The 26,668-nt window shown below is 40.9% G+C and overlaps 1 protein-coding gene across 1 annotated transcript in view; it reads right to left on the bottom strand.

Annotated features, from left to right (window-relative positions):
- The window catches only part of LOC139367905 (beta-1,4-N-acetyl-galactosaminyl transferase 4a), a 455,096-nt gene that overhangs the window by 32,369 nt on the left and 396,059 nt on the right, over positions 1-26,668 (bottom strand). Inside the window, exons 9-11 of the mRNA XM_071106283.1 lie at positions 12,706-12,772; positions 1,561-1,725; positions 999-1,108 (exon numbers count right to left, since the gene is read on the bottom strand). Of these exons, the coding sequence (XP_070962384.1) occupies positions 999-1,108; positions 1,561-1,725; positions 12,706-12,772 (342 nt within the window). The remainder of the gene's footprint in view (positions 1-998; positions 1,109-1,560; positions 1,726-12,705; positions 12,773-26,668) is intronic.

A 26,668-nucleotide genomic window follows, 5' to 3' on the forward strand; every position in this document is an offset into this window, starting at 1 on the left:
AATGCTCTGAGTTTACGAACGCCCAGAGCACACTCTGGCATTCCAGATTAAATTGACGAACACACCTGTAGTATAAGCCAGCTTTAAGTCTTGAAATATTTGGTTGTTTAGTACATAGTCTCACATGTGAATCCTTGAAGAAATGTGTGGGGCTAAAGCTTAAAAGGGTGTGAACGATGCTGAATGGGTGTAGACAAAGAAGAGCACTCCAGTAGGTACCAAAATATTCAAGAGCCATTTTCTCAAAAGTGAGGTTACAAGTTTATCAACTTTCAAAGCAGAATTACTTTCCCATTGTTCCTCAACTGTAGTGTATGATATACCATTTTCTAGCTCTGAGTCTCTAATTTTATCCAATATTAAAAACACCATTTAAATTTTGCCACGTAAGACCGAATCCTCTCTGCTTTGTTCTAGGCTGAGGTCATTTGAATATGAAGTGTAAGTCCTTGATGTGTGCTGCTCTAAACAGGTGATAGGGCAGGGCAGCATCCCAAATGACACCCTATTCCCAATAGGGCTCTGGTCAAATGTAGTGCACAATGTAGGGAGTATGTGCCATTTGGGACACAACCTAATGACCCCACACAAGTGTGTGTGCATATTCAAATGCATGGATACACATCCACAAAAACACACACACACACACACACACACACCCACACACCCACACACACACACACACACCCACACACACCCTCTCTCTCACAAACAAACAAACGCAAACACACCCATTCATATCATGTTTCAAGTTCTCATGTTTCTAGCATGTTTCACAGGGAATACTCACACCCACACACAGACATGCCCACACACAGAAACGCGCAAAATGTGTGACCGTCTGTCTTCCCTCCCATGAGGGGTTACTTACCAAATGCCTTGATGGGTAAGTACCCCCTAAATAGGTGGACATGTGGACACCCACACGCACATGCACACAGGAACGCACGCAGGCACGCACTTATGCATACACACACAGAACTGGAGGGCTGACTTACAAACTGTAGGCCCTGGTATCTGGCTATGGGGAAGTCTTTGACGACGTAGGTAGGGGAGTAGAGACAGGCTGGCAGCACGTTCTCCAGACGAGATGCCTGGATCATAGGGGCTAGAGAGAATGATGGAGGAGAGGAAGAGAGAGAGAGAGAGAGAAGATAGAAACTGCGTTCCACTGTCTATACTAGAATGCATACTCTAGAAATACTTTTCTGAACCAACACTTGCACTTCAATCACCCCCCATTTCCATCTCTGACATTGCTGATAGCTACTTCATTGAGGAAAAGTGTACATACGATGCCTGTGATATGTGGTTGTCCCACCTAGCTATCTTAAGATGAACTAACTGTAAGTCGCTTTGGATAATAGACTAAAATGTAAAAAATAAAAATAAAAATAAAATAATAATATTGCTTCATTGTAGGTGTTATGCTATATATGGATACTGGAGTAGAGGCATGATGGAGTTTCTTGAAAAAGGAAAAATAGGGTAAGATTAAGAGTGAAAAAGACTGGTAGAGAGAGATGTGCATGGCTGCCTGCTGCTATACTATATACTTACTGCTATAGAAAGTGTCTCGGGGGTCTGGTTTGAGCATGTCTGCTCCGTGCTGGCTGCTGAAGTGACTGTGCTCTTGTGACTGTTCCTCTACTGATGATGGTCTACTGTGACTGGCCAGGGTCTGAGGGATGTGGTCCACACTGTTCATCTTCAGACTGGATTCATCTAGGACAGAGAGAGAGAGAGGGGGAGAGTGAGAAAGCGGGGTTGAGAGCAAAAGAGAGGGATAGGGAGGGACGTACATAGGCACCTGAGCAATAGAGCAAACGGAGCAGCTCCACCCCCACTTTCAAAATAGGGGTGCAAATGATTTGTAATGTTTTAAGCTAGTCTGTATTCAAATAGATATGTCCGTATTATATAATGATCAACAGATTGCAATTTTTGCTTCGCTCTTACGCACCACTGTTTTGATTCCGTGCAGATAGAAAGCACTAGTTGCACCACTGGTGTTTAAAATGAAAAGCCACCTGCAAAATAAAATTGTTTATCTATTACTTTTAGCTGTGTCCAGTGGTGTTGGTTCAATGGAGTTGTTACAAATCATTTGAGCTGCGCACCACAAGCAAATGTATTGTATAATTTAAATGTGCCTGTAAGAACCATGATGAGCACGGGCATGTCTGATTCGCTGTAGAGCAGATTCTGACTCTGAGTAGCCTTCCATCAGCCTACCAAAGGTTGCACTTGAGCAGGAAACTGCATGTCTGGTAGCTCACGTGCTGTCAATGAGTAGCTTGCAAGTAGATAGTGAGAAATAATCAGTAGTAATATTAAATATGTGAAACAATTTTCATCCCCAAGATCTATTTTCCCAACTTAAATCGGCTAAATCACATTGTTAAAATGTTTACATTCAGTTACAAAAGTAACAGTCCTGGCTGGGCGACCTGGCTGGGCGACCTGGTCTCAGAGCATTATGTATTTTTCTGTACGTAAATCTGAGACTCTCCATTCAGTGTGATGTGTTACATTTCGTATGGTATGTATTCATTGGTGGATGTCCATCATCCATTAAGTATGATATGTTCCAAATTACAATTCGCATGATAAGTTACAAATTTGCAAAATGTACAACATCTTACAAATTTGCAAAACGTATAATATGTTCTAATTTGTTGTGAGTAACGTTAACTAGGTGGCTAGGTGCATAATGCTAACGTGGGGTTAGGGCTGAGGTAAGGATTAACTTCTTGGAACTCTGGGGGCGCTATTTCATTATTGGATAAAAAAAACGTTCCCGTTTTAAGCGCAATATTTTGTCACGAAAAGATGCTCGACTATGCATATAATTGACAGCTTTGGAAATAAAACACTCTGACGTTTCCAAATCTGCAAAGATATTGTCTGTGAGTGCCCCAGAACTGATGCTACAGGCAAAACCAAGATGACATTTCAAACAGGAAGTGCACCCAGATTTTGAAGGCGCTGTGTTTCAATGAGTCCTTATATGGCTGTGTATGGGTCACGAATGAGCTTAGACTTTCTGTCGTTTCCCTATAGTGTCGACAGCATTGTGACGTATTTGTAGGCATATCATTGGAAGATTGACCATTTTACACTACACATACCAGGTGGCCGCTTGGTGTCCTCCGTCACAATTATTGCGTAATCTCCAGCTGCATGTATTTTTCTGTTTGCTTCCGAGGAGAAACCCAACTGCCACAAATTATTTATCATCGAATAGATATGTGAAAACACCTTGAGGATTGATTCTAAACAACGTTTGCCATGTTTCTGTTGATATTATGGAGTTAATTTGGAAACAAATTTGGCGTTGTAATGACTGAATTTTCGTTTTTTTTTCTTAGCCAAACGTGATGAACAAAACGGAGCAATTTCTCCTACACAAATAATATTTTTGGAAAAAATTAACATTTGCTATCTAACTGAGAGTCTCCTCATTGGAAACATCTGAAGTTCTTCAAAGGTAAATGATTTTATTTGAATACCTTTCTTGTTTTTGTGAAAATGTTGCCTGCTGAATGCTAGGCTTAATGCTAGCTATCAATACTTTTACACAAATGCTTGTGTAGCTATGGTTGAAAAGCATATTTTGAAAATCTGAGATGACAGTGTTGTTAACAAAAGGCTAAGCTTGTGAGTCAATATATTTCTTTCATTTCATTTGCGATTTTCATGAATAGTTAACGTTGCGTTATGGTAATGAGCTTGAGGCTATGATTACGCTCCCGGATACGGGTTTGCGCGACGCTAGAGGTTAAAGTTAGGTTAAAAGGTTAAGGTTAGGGGAAGGCTTGGCTAAAAGTGTTTACGGTTAGCGTTAGGAGAAGGGTTAGCTAAAATGCTAGGTTGCAAAGTAGATCAAAAGTAGAAGTGGTTGAAAAATTGGCAATTAGCAAAAATGCAAAAGTTTCCTTTGGGTTGCTAGACATTCGCCTTATACATAATGCCAAAATATGCAGGGTGTATATGAGTAGCTCATTATTTTTTTTTAGGTTGCAACAAAATGTTGGAGACCCCTGCTCTACCCCACACTGTTTGAATATGTTGCAGATTTGGGGCCGCAATTTATGGATATAGATATAGCTGCCCCCAAAAAATCACATTTGATAATGATAATGATAAATTATGGCCAAGAGCCAGTGAGACGTGAAATGAACTAACCAGCTCGGAGTCGGACTCCGCAAACCAAAGGCAAGTGGCTATACAAGTAAGCAACTAGAGACGCAGCTGACAGACTAGTGGATTTGGGAGACGCTGGACATAAGGCCTTTTTTTTAACGACCGCGACTGCCTGCCGTGTCTACAAACCAATGACAGTATACAGTGGCAAGATAAAGTATGTGAACCCTTTGGAATTACCTGGATTTCAGCATAAATTGGTCATCAAATGTGATCTGATCTTCATCTAAGTCACAACAATAGACAAATATAGTGTACTAAAACAAAGAACACACAAAATATTGCATTTTATATATTGAATACATAATTTAAACATTCACAGTGTAGATTGCAAAAAGTATGTGAACCTCTAGGCTAAAGACTTCTCCAAGATTAAGTTTTGCCACATTGAATTATGCCAATAAAAAAAATCTAAACACAACATAACGTAAAGTACTGGTTCCATGTTTCATGAGCTGAAATAAAAGATCCCAGAAATGTTCCATAAGCACAAAAATCATATTTCCCTCAAGTTTTGTGCGGAAATTTGTTCACATCCTTGTGCGACGAGATTGGAGATGCCTTGCCCTATAAAAAACACACAATTTGAGTTTGCTATCCACAAGAAGCATTGTCTGATGTGAATCATGCCTCGAACAAAATAGATCTCTGAAGACCTAAGATTAAGAATTTTGACTTGCATAAAGCTGGAAAGGGTTACAGAAGTATCTCTAAAAGCCTTGATGTTCATCATTCCACGGTAAGACAAAATGGTCTATAAATGGAGAAAGTTCAGCACTGTTGCTACTGTCCTGCAAAGGTGACTGTAAGAGCACGGCGCAGAATGCTCAATGAGGTTAAGAAGAATCCTAGTGTCAGCTAAAGAACTTGCTAACATCTCTGTTGACGAGTCTACGATACATAAAACACTAAACAAGAATGGTGTTCATGGGAGGACACCACTGAAGAAGCCAGTGCTTCACATCTGAAGTTTGCAAAAGTGCACCTGGATGTTCCACAGCACTACTGGAAAAATATTCTGTGGTCAGATGAAACTACAGTTGAGTTGTGTGGAAGGAACACACAACACTATGTGTGTAAAAAGAGGCACAGCACACCAACATCAAAACCTCATCCCAACACTAAAGAATTGTGGAGGGAGCATCATGGTTTGGGGCTGCTTTGCTGCCTCAGGGCCTGGACAGCTTGCTATCATCGATGGAAAAATAAATTCCCAAGTTTATCAAGACATTTTGCAGGAGAATGTTAGGCTATCTGTCCGCCAATTGAAGCTCAAAAGATGTTGGGTGATGCAACAGGACAACGACCCAAAACACAGAAGTAAATCAACAACAGAATGGCTTCAACAGAAGAAAATACTACTTCTGGAGTGGCCCAGTCAGTCCTGACCTCAACCAGATGGAAATGCTGTGGCATGACCTCAAAGGAGCAGTTCACACCAGACATCCCAAGATTTTTGCTGAAGTGAAACAGTTTTGTAAAGAGGAATGGTCCAAAATTCTTTCCATCTAGAAATATAGGTATTTCCAAAAGGTTCACATACTTTTTCTTGCCACTGTACATGAATATACAAAGCCATTGGTCACGACACCATTCATTCCTATGGGAAGACTCAATAGCGCATTGAAGACAAATGAAGTCGGTTAAGATATCTCATGGAGATTTAACATGCGCAGTTCGAGCTACTCCAGGTTGTGACGTTGAAGTCTAGCTCAGTGCTGCCCCCTCTCATTGAGTAACTGAAGTTGAAGGCCGGCCGGGATACTGCAGGTTGTCATTAGCAACTAAATGGGGGGGGGGGGGGGTGTTTGTAGCAGGGGAGAACAACTGCCCTCTCTCATTGAAGCCACGGAAGTTCAAGGCCAACCGTTCCAAATTAATCTTTGTGTAAATATTTTTTTTAACTTGATGTTATAGCCACTTATACTGTAGATATGTCAGTCTGTCAGTCAGTTGGCTAGCTGCCGCAGAGACTTCTATTACTATTGCACTAACGTTAAATGGCTCTGGCAAGTGTTAGCCAGCTAGCTAGTTGGCTGGCTAGAAGGATGAAGTAAGAAGCAAGCGATAAACGGAGCTTGACCTCAGCAGGAGCAAAATATAAGCTACTCAATTCTAATCATAACGTTGCTTTACAGAGAGTACTAGTGAAACAGAGAGTGACGAGGGCGAGGCAGGCTCCAATGCATGCAGAAGAGACACAGAGAGAGGAAGCAAGCAGGGAGAGAGGTTATTACATTGGTTCCCAAACTTGGGATCGGGGCCCCATCTGGGATCACCTGAGAAAATCTGTGCTAATCTTAGCAAACAAATTAAGAACTTTACAAAAGAAGAAGATATGTTTCAATATGAACATCTCTCCGTGACCTACCTAGTAGGTCTACATTAAAATGCAATCAAACTGCAAACAATACAGTTCTAAAAATGTAATACTCTTTTGTTTATATTCAGTGGTAGTTTGTCTTATCCCGATTTCCCATTACATCACTGGGTATTGTCATTATAGCAACCTTGGATCTCGACTAGGTGTTGGGTTGACGAGAAGAGACGAGAAGAGGCAAGGAAAGGAGATGCAAGATGAGGAAAGGAAAGGAGAGATGGACGAGAGGAGACGAAAAGAGGTGAGACGAGTGGGTATAATTACACCAATCAATGGTGTGCAGGAAGGAGTGAGTGCCAGTTATTTATAGAGTGTCAGTAGCAAGGCCTGAGATGAGGAATGCTTTATAATTAACAGGGCAGCCCAAGTCGTCTTTTTAATCCCAAATGGGATTGTGGATAAAGCAGAGTGGTACTGTATGAAGCATTTTCCCGGTGGAGAAAGTAAGAGAGGATGTGTGTGTGTGTGTGTGTGTGTGACAGAGAGAGAGACCCAAGGAAGAGTAGCTGTTGGTAAAGGATTAGCTTTATTAAATAAATGAATCAATGCAAAAAGCTGGCAGGTGTCCCCCCACCTCCTGCTTGGTTCACCTGCTCTTGGCACCATGTGCTGAAGGGCAGGTTCAAAGAGTGTGTGTGTGTGTGTTTGGAGGATTTTGGACTGAGGAATAGAGCTGGATGAGAAAGGATTGGCAAGAGAGTTCACATTGAGTTGAGGATCAGTTTCAGAGCCAGAGAGTTACTTCAGTGTGTGTTTGTGCTGCATACTGTAACAGCTGGGCCCTTCCTGAGCCAAGAAGAAGCAGTGAGGTATAAGTGGAAAAATCTGTAGGGCACTTCATTAAGTTTGCACCAACGACCCGTGCACACGCACTCCTCCCTTATCACTTATTTGATGGAGCGGTCAGAATGGAGAGGGTTAACAGGATGCCAGCCTCTGACATCATGGTTGCCAAGTGAACTATTGCTAGTGTCACGTTAATTTAAAGATGGATTGGACCAAGGTGCAGCGTGGTAGGCGTACATTTGTCTTTATTTTACATGACACCGAAAAAACAACAAAACACAAAAACTAACGTAAAGCTACATGCAGTGCAGAAAGCAACTACACACAAACAAGATCCCAACAAACTAAAGGTGGAAAAAAGGCTGCCTAAGTATGATCCCCAATCAGAGACAACGATAGACATATCTTGCCAACAAAGGAATATAAAAACTAGAATGCCCACACAAATCACACCCCGACTTAATCAAATAGAGAAATAAAAAGGCTCTCTAAGGTCAGGTCATGACAGCTAGGCAACAATCTGCATCTGAGATCCAGTAATACGGAACTTGTTAAAACCTCTTTGGGCTGCAATCCCGTTAACGGGATGATATGACAACAGCCAGTGAAAGTGCTGGGCGCCAAATTCAAAACAACAGAAATCTCATAATTAAATTCCTCAAACATAAATGTATCTTATACCATTTTAAAGGTAGTCTTGTTGTTAATCCCACCACAGTGTCCGATTTCAAATATACTTTTCGCGAAAGCACCACAAATTATTATGTTAGGTCACCACCAAACCACAATAAAAACAGGCATTTTCCCAGCCAAAGAGAGGAGTCACAAAAAGCACAAATAGAGATAAAATTAATCACTAACCTTTGATGATCTTCATCAGATGACACTCATAGGACTTCATGTTACACAATACATGTATGTTTTGTTTGATAAAGTTCATATTTATGTCAAAAAAATCTGAGTTTACATTGGCGCGTTACATTCACTATTTCCATAAACATCCAGTGATTTTGCATAGCCACATCGATTCAACAGAAATACTTAAATGTAGATGATAATACACATGGAATTATAGATATACCTCTCCTTAATGCAACCGCTGTATCAGATTATAATTTTTTTATTACGGAAAAGGCAAACCTGAGACGGCGCTCATAACAATCAAGTCAAATTAGCCGCCATGTTGTAGTCAACATAAACCATAAATTACATGCTAAATATTCCCTTACCTTTGATGATCTTCATCAGAATGCACTCCCAGGAATCTCAGGTCCACAATAAATACTTGATTTGTTCGATAATGTCCGTTATTTATGTCCAATTAGCTACTTTGGTACACCTATCCAAACGCTGGTGCTGCTCGACCATTTTTTCTGACAAAATCTTCAAAAAGTTATATTACAGGTCGAAGAAACATTTCAAACTAAGTACAGAATCAATCACTAGGATGTTTTTACCATAAATCTTCAATAAAGTTCCAACCGGAGAATTTTTGTCTTGAGGAGGAACGGAACGCAAGTGGATATCATGTGGAATGCATGTGGCCAGGAAATGGCTGACTGTCAGACACATGGCTAATTCTGCTCTTATTCAGTCCCACAACACAGTAGAAGCCTCATTCAAATTTCTATAGACGGTTGACATATATTGGAAGCTCTAGGAAGTGAATCTTCATTCATATCGCAATGGGATTTCAATAGGGAATGGTTAGAAAATATACCAACCTCAGATTTCTCACTTCCTGTTTGGATTTCTTCTCAGGTTCTTGCTTGTCATACGAGTTCTGCTGTACTCACAGACATCATTCAAACAGTTTCAGAAACTTCAGAGTGTTTTCTATCAAATACTAATAATATGCATATATTAGCAACTGAGACTGAGGAGCAGGCCGTTTACTCTGGGCACCTTTCATCCAAGCTACTCAATAGTGCCCCTGCAGCCATAAGAAGTTAATTATCGTTAATGATCATGAGGTCATAGATTCATCAACCTTCCATTACAACGCTAGAATAAAGTGTTTTGAGATGGTGTATTGAGTTTTAAATGTGTTAAAATTAAAGTATTCATAGAGCTATTGGAAATCTTTGGACATCCATTGTGACACTCGATGATCTAAGGGGGCCAAGGGACTGTAACATACTCTGTTTCAGGGGAATTATGGCTCTCTCCAGATATACTGTCCCCATCCATACAGCCAGCAGGGTTCTCTGTACATCATGGTGACAGGAAGACATAACTCTCTGGGAAAAAGAAAGGCAGGTATATGTTTCATGATGTGATTGTGGTAACATACAGGAACTCAGGTCCAATTGTTCTCCCAATATGGAATAACTCACTATCAAATGCCGACAGCATTACCTCCAAAGATAATTATCTTCATTCATCGCCACGGCCGTGTATACTTGACTTTTTCCATATTTTTCTTTGTTTCAGCCTTATTCTAAAATTGATTGAAACGTTTTTTTCCTCATTAATCTACACACAATATCCCATAATTAAAAAGGAAAAGCAGGTTTTTAGAAATGTTATATATATATATATATATATATATATATATATATATATATATATATATCGTAAATGTCACATTTACGTAAGTATTCAGCCCCTTTACTCAAAAAGCACATTTTGCAGCGATAACGACATCGAATCTTCTTGGGTATGACGCTACAAGCTTGGCATACCTGTATTTGGGGAGTTTCTCACATTCTTCCCTGCAGATCCTCGTAAGGTCTGCCAGGTTGGATGGGGGGCATTGCTGCACAGTAAAATTCAGGTCTCTCCAGAGATGTTAGATCGTGTTCAAGTTGGGGCTCTGGCTGCAACATTCAAAGACTTGTTCTGAAGCCACTCCTGTCTTGTCTTGGGTCGTTGTCCTGTTGGAAGGAGAGCCTTACCGCACCCAGTCTGAGCGCTCTGGAGCAGGTTTTCATTAAGTATCTCATTGACTGCTCCATTCATCTTTGCCTTGATCTTGACTAGTCTCTCAGTCCCTGCCACTGAAAAACATCCCTACAGCATAATGCTGCTCCATGCTTCACCGTAGGAATGATGCCAGGTTTCCTCCAGACGTGAAGCTTGGCATTCAGGCCAAAGAGTTCAATCTTGGTTTCATCAGACCAGAGAATCTTATTTCTCATGGTGTGACAGTCTTTTGGCAAACTCCAAGTGGGCTGTCATGTGCCTTTCACTCAGGAGTGGTTTCCGTCTGGCCACTCCACCATAAAGCCCTGATTGGTGGAACGCTGCAGAGATGATTGTCCTTCTGGAATGTTCTCCCATCTCTACAGAGGAACTCTGGAGCTCTGTCTGAGTGACCATTGAGTTCTTGGTCACCTCCCTGACCAAGGCCCTTCACCCCCGATTGCTTAGTTTGGCCGGACGGCCAGATCTAGGAAGATTTTTGGTTCTTCCAAACTTCTTCCATTTAAGAATGATGGAGGCCACTGTGTTCTTGGGGACCTTCAATGCCGCAGACATTTTTTGGTACCCTTCCCCAGATCTGTGCCTCGACACAATCCTGTCTCAGAGCTCTACAGACAATTGTGCCGTAGAGCACACTGCATTGCAGTGTGGCGTCACTACAGGCGTCACTATCTTTGGCCTGAATGATAAGCATCATATCTGGTGGAAACCTGGCACCATTCCTACCGTGAAGCATGGTGGTGGCAGCATAATGCTGTGGGTATGTTTTTCAGTGGCAGGGACTTGGAGACTAGTCAGGATCGAGGCAAAGATGAACAGAGCAAAGTACAGAGAGATCCTTGATGAAAACCTGCTCCAGAGTGCTCAGGACCTCAGACTGGAGTGAAGATTCACCTTTTTATTTTAATACATTTGCTACAATTTCTACAAACCAGATTTTGCTTTGTCATTATGGGCTATTGTGTGTAGATTGATGAGGGAAAAATAAATTTTAATCCATTTAAGAATAAGGCTGTAATGTAACAAAATGTGGAAAATGTTAAGGGGTCTGAATACTTTCCAAATGCACTGTATATTTATTTTCCGCACTCTGACATTGCTCGTCCTAATATTTTTATATTTCTTAATTCCTTTCTTTATATTTTTGTGGGATTTGTGTGTATAGTTATGTATAATTAGTAGTATTGCACTGTTGGAGCTAGGAACATAAGTGATAATATCTGCAAAACATGTGTACGCAACCAATACAATTTGGTTTGATTTGAACATGAATATGTAAGACATTGGAAAAATGTGATGGAATGGAAAGTAGCTGTGTTTCTGTCTAAGTTAGTCAAACTTAACCATGGGTGAAAAACTGTAGTTGTGTGTGTCCATGATAGAGAATATTTTGGAAAATTGTGATGCAAAAGATTCCATGAATCTATGTCTGCGTCCCAAATGTCACCCTATTCCCCATATCGTGCACAAATTTTGTCCAGGGCCAATAGGGCTCTGGTCAATAGTAGTGCTCTATATAGGGTAGAGGGTGCCTTTTGGGACGCAGGCCATGTTTCGATTATTGAATGAGATTTAAGTCCATTCCTCCAGTATGTTCCAAAATTACAGCAGTGTAGAAATGAAAGGATGGTGGAAAGAAAAGAAAGATAAAGAAATGGAAATTGAGAGTGAACTCATTGAATAGATCATGGCTTAGATTCTTGCCATCTCTCTGTCCCTCCATCACATCCCCATAGAGATTATACGTAATGTTGTCAAGCAATTATCCTGTGTTTATGTCTATGGTGGTCACCCTGGTCTCTATGGTAAGAAAGGGGTCAGTGTTGTGTTTCCCTGTGTCCAAAATGTGTTCTTACATTTTTGATTTACTTGAACTTGATCCTCATATGTTTATGAAAGGCAGGGTGAATGACATCAACAATATGGCAGCCATTTGGGGATAGCCCAGACTGGGATTCAAAAACCCGGAACCAGTGACTGTCATTCCATCACCTGAGCCATTATGCTAGAGCTCCAATCCTCTTGCAAGGTTGGGTTAAGGTTGTTAAAAAATGATGGACACAACCATGAAACACAATACTTCCTGATATAGTATTTCTAGTCCATTGGTCCAGAGCGAAGGGACTGCACTTTGTTCCTTAGGTCTGCCTTCCTGTCTGCTGTGGAACAATAGGGCAGTGCAGCCTGGAATAGCATCTGTGCTCCAATCTACCTCTATCCCCCTAATCAACCCCAGGGAACAGTGTGTGTGTGTGTGTGTGTGTGTGTGTGTGTGTGTGTGTATACCAAAACTACAATGAAAGCAGCAAGACTCGTTCTTTCGCCATTGGGTAGATATGTGCCTAAGGGGAGCTTCTAGCCAGAGCATTACGGCCAGAGCCAACCAAAAAACAACAAACCCAGCTTACCTGTGTAGAGGGAAATGTAGGCAGAATCGATGACCTCATACTTCAGACCTGGCAGGAATGGACGCCACTGAAAGAGAGGAGAGAGAGAGAGCAGGTGAGACAGACTGCTCGAACGTACAATTTAACTTCATGTGTCATAGGCTGCGTCCAAAATGGCATTGCAAAGGCGCCTGGTCAAAAGTAGTGCACTATATAGGAAATGGGTGCAATTTGGGATGCAGACATAGTACAAGATTTGCCCTGTTCATTTTCACACTCAGTAGTACTTATGTAAAGATGGATTCAGGGGAGGGGAGGAGAAGAGAAAAAGGAGAAGAGGGGATGAGAGGAGAGGAGAGGAGAGAATGGGAGGAAAGTCTGAACCTCTGTCTTATCTCAGAACAGGGGCGAAATGTTGCTGGTTCGAATACCCGAGCTGACTATGTGAAAATCTGTTCAAGGCACTTAACCCTAATTTGCTCAAGGGGTGCCGTACCACTATGGCTGGCACTGTAAAAACAACACCTACCCGGCATATGTGACAATAAAAAATAAAAAACAAACATAAAATTACCCTCAAACTTCAAGCGCCACTATGCCCAGAGGTCTACCATTACCAGAAAGACGGAGAGATGCAGAGGAGAGATAGAGATGGACGCAGAGGAGTCGCAGAGAAACAGAAAAGATAGAAAACCAGACAGAAGTATCGATAGACACAGAAAGATAAAGAGGGCTTAAGAATGCGGGAGCAACAAAAGAGAGAATAAGTACAGCAGTGGGAGAAAGAGGCAGACAGACCAAAATGAGGAGACAAAGTAGAGCAAGCAAGGAGAGTGCTTGGCTGGTGTGTGAATCCTGTGCTTGGGTAATACGCAGAGTGCTTGCAGCAGCACAAACAGAGACTGTGTCCCAAATGGTACCCTATTCCCTATATATTTCCATTTGGTAAAAGGTAATGCATTATATAGGGAATAATGAGTCATTTGGGACACAAACAGAGAGAGAGACAGACAGGCTACAATCATTTTAAAGCGATTCTGAATTTACCAAGTCACTACTGGTTACCAGCAGCGTATTCATGGGAGGCACATCATTTTCTACATTTATTTAATGAATTTGTATAACTTTTATGTCGTCAGGGGAAACCCTTTGAGACCAGGGGCTCATTTTTTAAGCTGCCCTGACCACAGCAATAGAACAGTATAAAATCACTAACAAAGATACAAATTAAAAAATATATATATAAACAAAGTTACAACTTTCAACCACAACTATCTCTTCTTTCAATCAAAACAACTGGGGTTTTGGGCTCCCGAGTGGCGCAGCGGTCTAACTCCGTTCCCAAACAGGCCGTGCGCGTACGGCATCATGCGCCATTGAGCGCAAATAGATTTTGTCCCCCCACAACAAACGAGATCACGACACGCAGGCTAAAATAACAAAACAAACTCTGAACCAATTATATTAATTTGGGGACAGGTCAAAAAGCATTTAACATTTATGGAAATTTAGCTAGCTAGCTTGCAGTTGCTAGCTAATTTGTCCTGGGATCTAAACGTTAAGTTGTTATTTGACCTGAATTGCACAAGGTCATGTACTCCGACAATTAATCCACACATAAAACGGTCAACAGAATAATTTCTAGTCATCTCTCCTCCTTCCAGGCCTTTTTCTTCTTTGGACATTACATGGCGATTGGCATCTAACTTTCAGTTACCACGATGACCGACCGAACTCAGTTCATCTTTTAATCACCCAGGTGTGTATAACTAACGAGGAGATGGCATGTGGGTAACTGCTTCTATAAACCAACGAGGAGATGGGAGAGGCAGGACTTGCACCGAGTTCAGTATCACGAATAGAACAGACTTATTTTTTGCACTTGGCAATGCAGACGCTCATTGGGGTGCGCCAGCAGTGTGGGTGCAAGAATAGAACAACATGTATGTTTACATTTATATAAGCAACAAGAGCGGTGTGGTCAGCATGCAAGGCACTACATCTCAGTGCTTGAGGCATCACTACAGACACCGTGGTTCGAATCTAGGCTGTATCACAACTGGCAGTGATTGGGAGTCCCATAGGGCGGAGCACAATCGGCCCAGCGTCATCCGGGTTTGGCCGGTGTAGGCCGTCATTGTGAATAAGAATTTGTTCTTAACTGACTTGCCTAGTTAAATAACAATAGGAAAAACAGTAAAAATGGGAACTCTCATTATACCCATCTTATACTACAGTCTTAAACTGCTCTGGCGGCACCAGGGAATCAAGATGCAAGGAGTTTTGCAGACGATTCCAAGAAAACTGAAAGCAGATCTACCTAGATTGGTATGGACGAGTAGAACCTTGAGAGTTAACCATCCCTGTGAATGGTTTTGGTGTCTCATATTTTACATTGTAACAGTGGGTTGGAAGATTTTTTCCTGCAGAGCTCTGTAAACAAAAAGGGAGTAATGAAGTGATCAACAAGATGTTAGTGAGGACCAGCCGACCTTCTGATACAGGGATGAGTATTAAACCTTAATTATTTATTTTACCTTTATTTAACTAGGCAAGTCAGTTAAGAACAAATTCTTATTTTCAATGACGGCCTAGGAACAGTGGGTTAACTGCCTGGTCAGGGGTAGAACAACAGATTTGTACCCTGTCAGCTCAGGGATTTGAACTTGCAACCTTTCGGTCCAACACTCTAACCACTAGGCTACCCTGCCGCCCCAAATGGTTTCACCATAGTCCAAAACTGGCAGGAGAAGTTGATTGTACAATCTGCTTCCTGCTTTTTAGAAAGAGGCAAGATCTATTTCAATATTGGTAAGTTTTTTAAAGGCCTCTTTAAATATATATTTTTTACTTTATCCATCCAAATGCACAGATATTTATAGGCGGGGATCTGCTGGATGAGAGAACCATCCAATCAGTATATGTGTAGCCCATCTAAAGAGTTTTAAATCAACAAGGGATTTCTGCAAAGTCAGATTGCAGCTCTAACATAGCTTGGTCAACAGCATATACTGTATAACCGTATCATCTACATACAGATGAAAAATGGCGCCGATAGATAGGGCAGCCGTGCTTCTAGCCCCTAGACAACTTCGCAGTATTTAGCTTTTTTCAGTGTTATTTCTTACATTATGAGCCCAGAATTTATTTTGTGTTATTACATACAGCCGGGAAGAACTTTTGGATATCAGAGAGATGGAAACTAACCAAAATTACCAGCATTACGACCAGGAATACGACTTTCCCAAATCGGATCCTTTGTTCGTACCCCTCAGGGCAATTGAACTGATTCCAACGGCTGATCCAAAACACTGCAGGCGGAGAGGTATTTGGAGTGGACTCGGGAGGCGCACACACCACCCACCACTTCCGAGTACATTACTCGCTAATGTTCAGTCTCTGGATAATAAAGTTGACTCGCTCAGGGCGAGAATTTCCTTCCAGAGAGACAACAGGGATTGTAACATACTCTGTTTCACAGAAACATGGCTCTCTCGGGATATACTGTCTGAGTCGTACAGCCAGTCGGGTTCTCCGCAGAAAGGAATAAATAGGAATAAATAACCCTTCCGGGAAAAAGAAGGGTGGGGGTGTATGTTTTATGATTAACTACTCATGGTGTGATTGTGATAACACACAGAAACTCAAGTCCTTTTGTTCACCCGACCTAGAATACCTCACAATCAAATGCCGACCGTATTCCCTCCCAAGACAATTCTCTTTGGTTATAGTCACAGCCGTGTATATTCCACCTCAAGCCGATACCACGACGGCCCTCAAAGAACTTCACTGGACTTTATGTAAACTGGAAACCACATATCCTGAGGCCGCATTTATTCTAGCAGGGGATTTTAACAAAGCAAATTTGAGGAAAACGCTACCAAAGTTCTATCAACACATTGACTGTAGTACTCGGGCTGGTACCACAGTCAATGTGGTACTCCAACCACTGGTACTCCAACTTCCGGGATGCGTAAAAGGCCATTCCCCGCCCTCCCTTAGGCAAATTTGATCACAACTCAATGTTGCTCCCCCCTTCCGACAGACAGAAACTCAAACAGGAAGTACCCGTGCTAAGGATTATTCAACGCTGGTCACACCATTTGGAAACCACGCTTCAATATTGTTTTGATTCAGCAGACTGGGATATGTTCTGGGTAGCCTCCGAGAATAACATCGATGAATGCACTGATATGGTGACTGAGTTTATCAGGAAGTGTATAGGAGATGTTGTACCCACTGTAACTATTAAAACCTACCCTAACAAGAAACCGTGGATAGATGTGAAAGCGCGAACCACCACATTTAACCATTGTAAGGTTACTGGGAATATGGCCGAATACAAAAAGTGTAGTTATTCCCTCTGTAAGGCAACCAAACCATCAAAATGTCAGTATAGAGACAAAGTGGAGTTGCAATTCAATGGCTCAGACACAATAGGTATGTGGCAGGGTCTACAGACAATCATGGACTACAAAGGGAAAACCAGCCACGTCGCGGACACCGACGTCTTACTTCCGGACAAGCCAAACACTTTCTATGCCCACCTTGAGGATAACACAGTGCTACCGACGTGGCCCACTACCAAGGACTGTGGGCTCTCCTTCTCCATAGCCGACGTGAGTAAGTCATTTAAGTGTGTTAACCCTTGCACATGTGCAGACCAGCTGGCTGGAGTGTTTACGGACATATTCAATCTCTGCCTATCCCAGTCTTCTGTCCCCACATGCTTCAAGATGGCCACCATTGTGCCTGTACCCAAGAAAGCTAAGGTAACTGAACTAAATGACTATCGCCACATATCACATAGTGCCTACTACCCTTTGGTGTATCTTTTCCTCTACTACTTGTGATGCACCAAACACACACACACACACACACACACACACACACACACACACACACACACACACACACAAATCACACTCTCTCTTACTCACACTCGAACACATGCACACGCACACACACACTGTGCAGAAAGACAGCACAGCAGGGCATGTATGAGGTTTTAGCATGCTGCCATTGTCTCCTCTCAAGGTCGACTCTGCCTGTCCTCTCAGGGATCAATGGAAACTGGCACCCCAACACTGTCAGAACAGCCCAGGAGACAGACACACACAACCGCACCGAGCAAGCACGTGAAATGTGCTACATACTTTTCATTGTGTCTTGCTGAAAAGGCGTACACATTTAGATTTGAAAAGGGACTAGGGTTCAATTAAATAGCAATGACAGAAAAAAAAGTAATGGCATTCTAACATCTAAAAGATTCTCCTTGATAATACATGTAGATGTTGAAGTGTTATGGTGGGGACAATCTAAATATGAGGATTCAAGAGAAAGTGTGTGTGTGTGTGTGTCTGCATGTGCGTGCATACACAAGCGTTGATGTGTGTGCATGTGTACGTCTGCATGTGTTTGTCTGTGTGTGCTCTGACACAGCTTGACGGGAGAACCTGAGTACTGCTAACTGGCACTGCAAGATCAACAGAAAGGAAAGAAAATCAATATAGTTGGGGGAAATAATAAAACGGACGAATCGGACATCAAAATGGAGCAGGCGGCCAACAGTCTCAGTCTTTCAGCCCCAATACGCCCTGTGACATATAGGGATATAATATTGTTTTTTAAACTACTTGTCTTTTAAAAATCTAAATACTTACTTCCAAATGTCTGTAAAGGTCATTGAAATACCCTAAATAGTACTTGAACCCAGGTCTGCTTTCACCCCTAACCTTACCTTCCTCTTCTTCACGATCTCAAATCCCTCCCCATTCTTCTCTCCCTACACTCTCTCCCTATTCTCCTCATCTCCTCTCCTTTATAACTACTTCTGAAAAAGCTCTACTCCTTCTCCCCTACTCTCCTGATCAGAAAAGGTCAGAGTAAAAACAACAACAAAAAAATGGCAGAAACGTTTCTAGTTCTTTCACCAGGACATGGGAGGAAAGAGAAGGCCTTTGAATGGAAAAGGACAGTCCAGTGGAAAATACCAGGCAGACAGTTTACTCAGTGAGGTCAGAGTGGAGAAATTTACTGTACTTACTCCACACACACACACACACACACACACACACACACACACACAAAACACACACAAAACACACACAGGCACGCACAGGCACACACACACACACACCTGACTGAAATCTGTAATTGGCAGAGCTGTAAATAGTGAGAGCCCTCTGGCAGAGTGGACAGCAACACAAGACAGATGTTACAACTACTATGGGGGAACAATGGAAGACTACAAGATACTATTTAACTTCTTATGGCTGCAGGGGCAGCATTGAGTAGCTTGGATGAAAGGTGCCCAGAGGTACCCAGAGTAAACGGCCTGCTCCTCAGTCTCAGTTGCTAATATATGCATAGTATTATTAGGATAGGATAGGAAACACTCTGATGTTTCTAAAAGTGTTTGAATGATGTCTGTGAGTATAATAGAACTCATATGGCAGGCAAAAACCTGAGAAGAAATCCAAACAGGAAGTGAGAAATCTGAGGTTGGTCGATTTTCAGGCCCTATTGAATTGACAGTGGGATATGAATGAAGTTGCACTTCCTAGGGCTTCCACTAGATGTCAACCGTCTTTATAAACTTGAATGAGGCTTCTACTGTTTTGTGGGACTGAATGAGAGCTGAATGAGTCAGGTTACTGGCAGAGAGCCATTTCATGGTCACTCGCATTCCACATGATATCGCCCTGCGTTCCATTGCTCCTCTAGACAGAAAGGATTTCTCCGGTTGGAACTTTATTGAAGATTTATGATAAAAACATCCTAATGATTGATTCTATACTTAGTTTAAAATGTTTCTTCGACCTGTAATATAACTTTTTGAAGTTTTTGTCCGAAGTAATGCACGAGCGTTTGGATAAGTGTACATAACATGCTAACTAAAGTAGCTACTTGGACATAAATAACGGACATTATCGAACAAATCAAGCATTTATTGTGGAACTGCCAAACCTGGGAGTGCATTCTGATGAAGATCATCAAAGGTAAGGGAATATTTATAATGTGATTTCTGGTTTATCTTGACTACAACATGGTGGCTAATTTGATAATTTTTCCGTAATCTGACACAGCGGTTGCATTAAGGAAAGGTATATCTATAATTCCATGTGTATAGCTTCTATTATCATCTACATATATGATGAGTATTTCTGTTGAATCGATGTGGCTATGCAAAATCACTGGATGTTTTTGGAACTAGTGAACGCCAATGCAAACTCAGATTTTTTTTATATAAATATGAACTTTATCAAACAAAACATTGTGTAACATGAAGTCCTATGAGTGTCATCTGATGAAGATCATCAAAGGTTAGTGATTAATTTTATGTCTATTTATGGTTTTTGTGACTCCTCTCTTTGGCTGGAAAAATGGCTGAGTTTTTCTTTGGCTTGGTGGTTACCTAACATAATCGTTCGTGGTGCTTTCGCTGTAAAGCCTATTTGAAATCGGACACTTTGGTAGGATTAACAAAAATATTACCTTTAAAATGCTATAAAATACATGTATGTTCGAGGAATTTTAATTATGGTTACACGTGGTCTGCGGATGTGAAGCTAGTTTGATGTACTGACATATTCTCTGAAACGACGTTGGATGCGGCTTATGGTAAATCATTTAAATTATATTAACTAGCAACAGCTCAGGTGGACATTCCTGCTGTTAGCATGTAAATTGCACGCTCCCTCAAAACTTGAGACATCTGTGGCATTGTGCGACAACATTTTAGAGTGGGTTTTTATTGTCACCAGCACAAGGTGCACCTATGTAATGGTCATGCTGTTTTATCAGCTTCTTGATATGTCACAGCTGTCAGGTGGATGGATTATCTTGGCAAGTGATAAAATGCTCACTAATAGGGATGTAAACAAATTTGTGCACAACATTTGAGAGAAATAAGATTTTTGTGGATGTTTTATTTTATTTCAGCTCATTAAATGAGTTTTGTTCAATGTAGTAGGTTGTGACTGGCCTCACACTCCAGTACAGTAGGTGACCGTGTATGCACCTGTCAGTTGGTTGCGATCCACCCCAAAAAATTAAAGAAGAAGATAACTCACTCACATTGACATATTGACTGATGCCTTGAGATGTTGCTTCAATATATCCACATAATTCCTACCTCATGATGCCATCTATTTTGTGAAGTGCACCAGTCCCTCCTGCAGCAAAGCACTCCCACAACATGATGCTGCCACCCCGTGCTTTACAGTTGGGATGGTGTTCTTCGGCTTGCAAGCATCCCCCTTTTTCCTCCAAACATAATGATGGTCATTATGGCCAAACAGTTCTATTTTTGTTTCATCAGACCAGAGGACATTTCTCCAAAAGGTACAATATTTTGGAGCAGCGGCTTCTTCCTTGCTGAGCGGCCTTTCAGTTTATGTCGATTTATGGCTCATTTTACTGTGGATATAGATACTTTTGTACCTGTTTCCTCCAGCATCTTCACAAGGTCCTATGCTGTTGTTCTGGGATTGATTTGCACTTTTCGCTCCAAAGTAAGTTCATCTCTAGGAGACAGAACGTATCTCCTTCCTGAGTGGTATGATGGCTGAGTGGTCCCCTGGTGTTAATACCTGCGTAGTATTGTTTGTACAGATGAACATGGTACCTTCAGGCGTTTGTAAATTGCTCCCTAGGATGAACCACTCTTGTGGAGGTCTACATTTTTTTCTGAGGTATTGGATGACTTCCTTTGATTTTCCCATGACGTCGAGCAAAGAGGCACTGAGTTTGAAGGTAGGCTTTGAAATAAATCCACAGGTACACCTCCAATTGACTCCAATTATGTCAATTAGCCTATCAGAAGCGTCTAAAGCCATGACATTATTTTCTGGAATTTTCCAAGCTGTTTAAAGACACAGTCAACTTAGTGCATGTACACTTCTGACCCACTGGAATTGTGATACAGTGAATTATAAATGAAATAATCTGTCTGTAAACAATTGTTGGAAAAATTACTTGTGTCATTCACAAAGTTGATGTCCTAACCGACTTGCCAAAACTATAGTTTGTTAACAAGAAATTTGTGGAGTGGTTGAAAAACGAGTTTTAATGACTCCAACCTAAGTGTATGTAAACCTCCGACTTCAACTGTATGTAGTCTATATGTAGTCTATAAAGTTATTTTGAATATATTATATAATTTTGCCATTTTGAAACGTTTGAATGAAATATAGGCCTATACTTCTGTCATGACGTTGGCCTGGGGGGTAGGTTTATGACAGTCAGAAATACCTCTTCCCCCCTGTTTACTCTCTCTACCCTACTGATGTGACATTTGAAAACCCCTTGGTTAACATAGTGATTCTGGGAAAATCAGAAGGTGGGGGGGGAAATTAACTATATTCTTGTAATCCAACCAATTGAACATATGCGGTGGTACTTAAAGAATATGATGTCAGTTCGGTTGTCATCTGAGACATTCTCATCAATGATAGGATGACATAAACTCTACAGTGGAAAGTCTGCACACTGTAGTTATCGGATTCACATGGAATTGTTGTTCAATTTAAATGTTTGAATATTAAATTATTGGTGAAGAGATTAAATGTAATTTTAGCTTCCAAATGAGAGATTTGGGTTTTTATAAGGTTAGGGCTCTGCTCAATCAGTGGCCCGCCCCTGTGAAGAGACATGGGTTTTTCAAACACACCCTTCTCGCTCCACTATATAAAGCCTTGATGAAAATGTAACCTCCTGTTCCAAGTATGTGAGGTCTGCATGTCAACTACAGAACTAAGCCAACCTCAGCGTGAGCTTTGGTTGCGAATGGTATGAACTTTGAACTGTTATTCACTACAGAAGTGATACTTCCTAGCCGTTGAGTTAGCAACAGCAGCTGCAAACGCGGCTAGGAAAGAACAGACAGAGTATCCCGTCTACCACACAACGACGTTACTACAACGTATTCAATTGACCACCATAGACATTCTTCAAAGGACAAAGGACTCGGTTTGGCAACATGGCCTTCCATCTACCACCAACCTACCAAAACGCAGCTCAGAGTAAATATTTTTTTGCATTTTCCTTTTCCAAATGGGCGGTAATTTAGAATGCATACGATACTGTATTTACGATAGCACAGATTCTCCCTTTTGTCCCTCAGTCTTCCCGCTCTTTCACTCAAACCAAGCCCCTTTTCTTTTGTGTAACTGTTATCTGTTCCGCCCGCTAGGGACGTTTTCCTTTTTGAAATAATTTGAAATCAAGGTATAATTCATTCTGTGTATATGTAATTCTGTGTGATTAGTTAGGTATTTAGTAAAGTAATACTTGTTAAGGGAATTCCCAAAATTCCCAATTCCCAAGCTTTAAACATCCCAAGGAGCACTGTGCAAGCGATAATATTGAAATGGAAGGAGTATCAGACCACTGCAAATCTACCAAGACCTGGCCGTCCCTCTAAACGTTCAGCTCATACAAGGAGAAGACTGATCAGAGATGCAGCCAAGAGGCCCATGATTACTCTGGATGAACTGCAGAGATCTACAGCTGAGGTGGGAGACTCTGTCCATAGGACAACAATCAGTCGTATATTGCACAAATCTGGCCTTTATGGAAGAGTGGCAAGAAGAAAGCCATTTCTTAAAGATATCCATAAAAAGTGTTGTTTAAAGTTTGCCACAAGCCACCTGGGAGACACACCAAACATGTGGAAGAAGGTGCTCTGGTCAGATGAAACCAAAATTGAACTTTTTGGCAACAATGCAAAACGTTATGTTTGGCGTAAAAAGCAACACAGCTCATCACCCTGAACACAACATCCCCACTGTCAAACATGGTGGTGGCAGCATCATGGTTTGGGCCTGCTTTTCTTCAGCAGGGACAGGGAAGATGGTTAAAATTGATGGGAAGATGGATGGAGCCAAATACAGGACCATTCTGGAAGAAAACCTGATGGAGTCTGCAAAAGACCTGAGACTGGGACGGAGATTTGTCTTCCAACAAGACAATGATCCAAAACATAAAGCAAAATCTACAATGGAATGGTTCAAAAATAAACATATCCAGGTGTTAGAATGGCCAAGTCAAAGTCCAGACCTGAATCCAATCGAGAATCTGTGGAAAGAACTGAAAACTGCTGTTCACAAATGCTCTCCATCCAACCTCACTGAGCTCGAGCTGTTTTGCAAGGAGGAATGGGAAAAAATGTCAGTCTCTCGATGTGTAAAACTGATAGAGACATACCCCAAGCGACTTACAGCTGTAATCGCAGCAAAAGGTGGTGCTACAAAGTATTAACTTAAGGGGGCTGAATAATTTTGCACGCCCAATTTTTCAGTTTTTGATTTGTTAAAAAAGTTTGAAATATCCAATAAATGTCGTTCCACTTCATGATTGTGTCCCACTTGTTGTTGATTCTTCACAAAAAAATACAGTTTTATATCTTTATGTTTGAAGCCTGAAATGTGGCAAAAGGTTGCAAAGTTCAAGGGGGCCGAATACTTTCGCAATGCACTGTACATTTCAATCAGGACTGACTAATCAGAACACTTTTATGTTACTGTATATGTACTAATCCGAATACTATTATGTTACTGTATATATGCACTAATCAGAATACTATTATGTTGCTGTATATGTATGAGTTTTTTTATTGATCCCAGTACTGAATATAATGTGTGTGAATGTGGTCAAGAGTTAGAACAATGACTGTCTGTTCCTTGGTAGAAATGAATGAACAATATCTTCAGACTGGCTAGAATGCTTATCTACACGAGAAGACCTTGGCTCGTAAATTATATTAAATTGTTAGGGAGACGGATGTGGGAAGGCTTGAGATACAGCCTTTGTACTGGAACGGAGATGGCACGGGTTGGTGCTGAATCTAATGACGTCATTTTCAGTTTATAACCTGTGGTAAACTGTATCGTATTCAGTACTCTCGTGAATAAACTCTGCTTATTGACTTTAAGACTGGGCTCTGTCCATTATTATAGAATAAGGGTCTTACAAATCCTTATGAATTGACAGAGTGTTTAATTTTAATTGGGTATTAAAACATAGAGCAATTTAATTCCTGTAACAATAATTAAACCCAATTTTGTTTTGCTGATTCAAGTTTTTAGCCAGGGTTTGTGAACATAACCAATAATTTAAAACTTTCAGATGAGACTGAATTAAGGTGACGATTAATATTAACTGCTATTGATGTAAAATATTACTAGGTCTTTAAGAGTTTATTCGGAAGATCAAAGCTCTATAAATATTATTTTGTGGTGCCCCGACTCTCTAGTTAATTACATTTACATGATTAGCTCAATCAGGTAATATTAATTACGGAGAAAGGATTTTATAGAATAGCATGTCATATCACTTAATCCGTCATAGCCAAAAACACGACACTTCTATATTCTTATACTCAAATACGTATTTTTGCATTCACCAGCCTTATAGTTACCAATGCTCCTGATAAGTGAATATTTCATTTGGGGAGGCAGTAGAGAATCTAGACCACTTCCTGGTATCATAATCACTTGACACAGTAATAACATTAAATAAACTGATCTGCTGGTTTATCCTTGTGGGTTTTTTAGTTGAAATCAAGCTTAGTTTAGCCCGCAGGTGCATCCCATTAGTAGCGTTTTAAGAACATCAGCGGTAACCTGAGCACGCTAAGTTCTGCCTGTTTCTGGCAATCAAGTGCCTACTCTGGCACCAGGCACTGAATTAGGGCAAACAGAATTGGGCTAAGTTAAAGCTAATTCGATGGAGGTGGCTAACAGCACACAATTACATAACCTACTCTATCGTTACGACTACATTAATATATGACCTGTCTCAAGAAGCTAGGCATATGTTGCACATCACTACTTCACAGGAGAGGCATTTGATTAGGTTTTTTTGTTGCAAAATGTGCTTTTGGGCAGAAATGCCTACTGGAACACATTAACTTTCATGTGCCTTAATAACAAACTTGTATGCCATCTGTAAATAAAAGTAAAATTGTTAAATTATAAGCCTATTTGGTTTAACCACTGAAAAATAACCTTCCCGCTACCTATGATTGCTTGAGATAATGGATGGGCTGGACATGCTGAGAGATGAGTTCGGATTGGTATCCCATGTAGCACGTTTCTGTCTTTAACATGAGCTGCTCAGTATGTACAGATAACCCTTTCTCCCGCAGCTTTTTAAAAATATATAACTTTAGCCATAGCTACTGCTCGCAACAACATTGCTGCCCAGAATATAGCAGGTGCTACTGACAATGATCAGTGGGCAAAAGTTGTGATGGACTACATTCTGCACACAATCAGTGTGAACCAGAGTAACTTGACATAACAATGGGCCAAACAAGCTGTAACTAGCGACATTGCATTGCTAGTTATAGCCTAATGTTAGCTAGCCTCTTAAGGATCAGCCCCTTTTTTTTTTTTTACATTTTAGCCTAAAATGACATACCATAATCTAACTGCCCTGAAGCAAGGATATGCATTTTATTGGTACCATTTGAAAGGAAACACTTAGAAGATAGTGGAAATTTGAAAGGAATGTAGCATTAGGAATGTAGCATTATAACACATTAGATCTGGTATAAGATAATACAAAGAAAAAACAAACAAAAAAATTGTATTTTTTGTACATCTTTGAAATGCACGAGAAAGGCCATAATGTATTATTCCAGCCCAGGTGCAATTTAGATGTTGGCCACTAGATGGAGCAGCGTATGTGCAATGTTTTAATTGATCCAATGAACCATTGCATTTCTGTTCAAAATGTTGTATCAAGACTGCCCAAATGTGCCTAATTTGTTTATTCAAAACTTTATGTTCAAAACTGTGCATTCTCCTCAAACAATAGCATGGTATTATTTCAATGTAATAGCTCATGTAAATTGGACAGTGCAGTTAGATTAAGAAGAATTTCTGCCAATATCAGATATGTCTATGTCCTGGGAAATTTTCTTGTTACTTACAATCTCATGCAAATCGCATTAGCCTACGTTAGCTCAACCGTCCCA

This window comes from Oncorhynchus clarkii, chromosome 2 (genome assembly GCF_045791955.1).
Source record: "Oncorhynchus clarkii lewisi isolate Uvic-CL-2024 chromosome 2, UVic_Ocla_1.0, whole genome shotgun sequence".
In the NCBI taxonomy this organism is placed as follows: domain Eukaryota; kingdom Metazoa; phylum Chordata; class Actinopteri; order Salmoniformes; family Salmonidae; genus Oncorhynchus; species Oncorhynchus clarkii.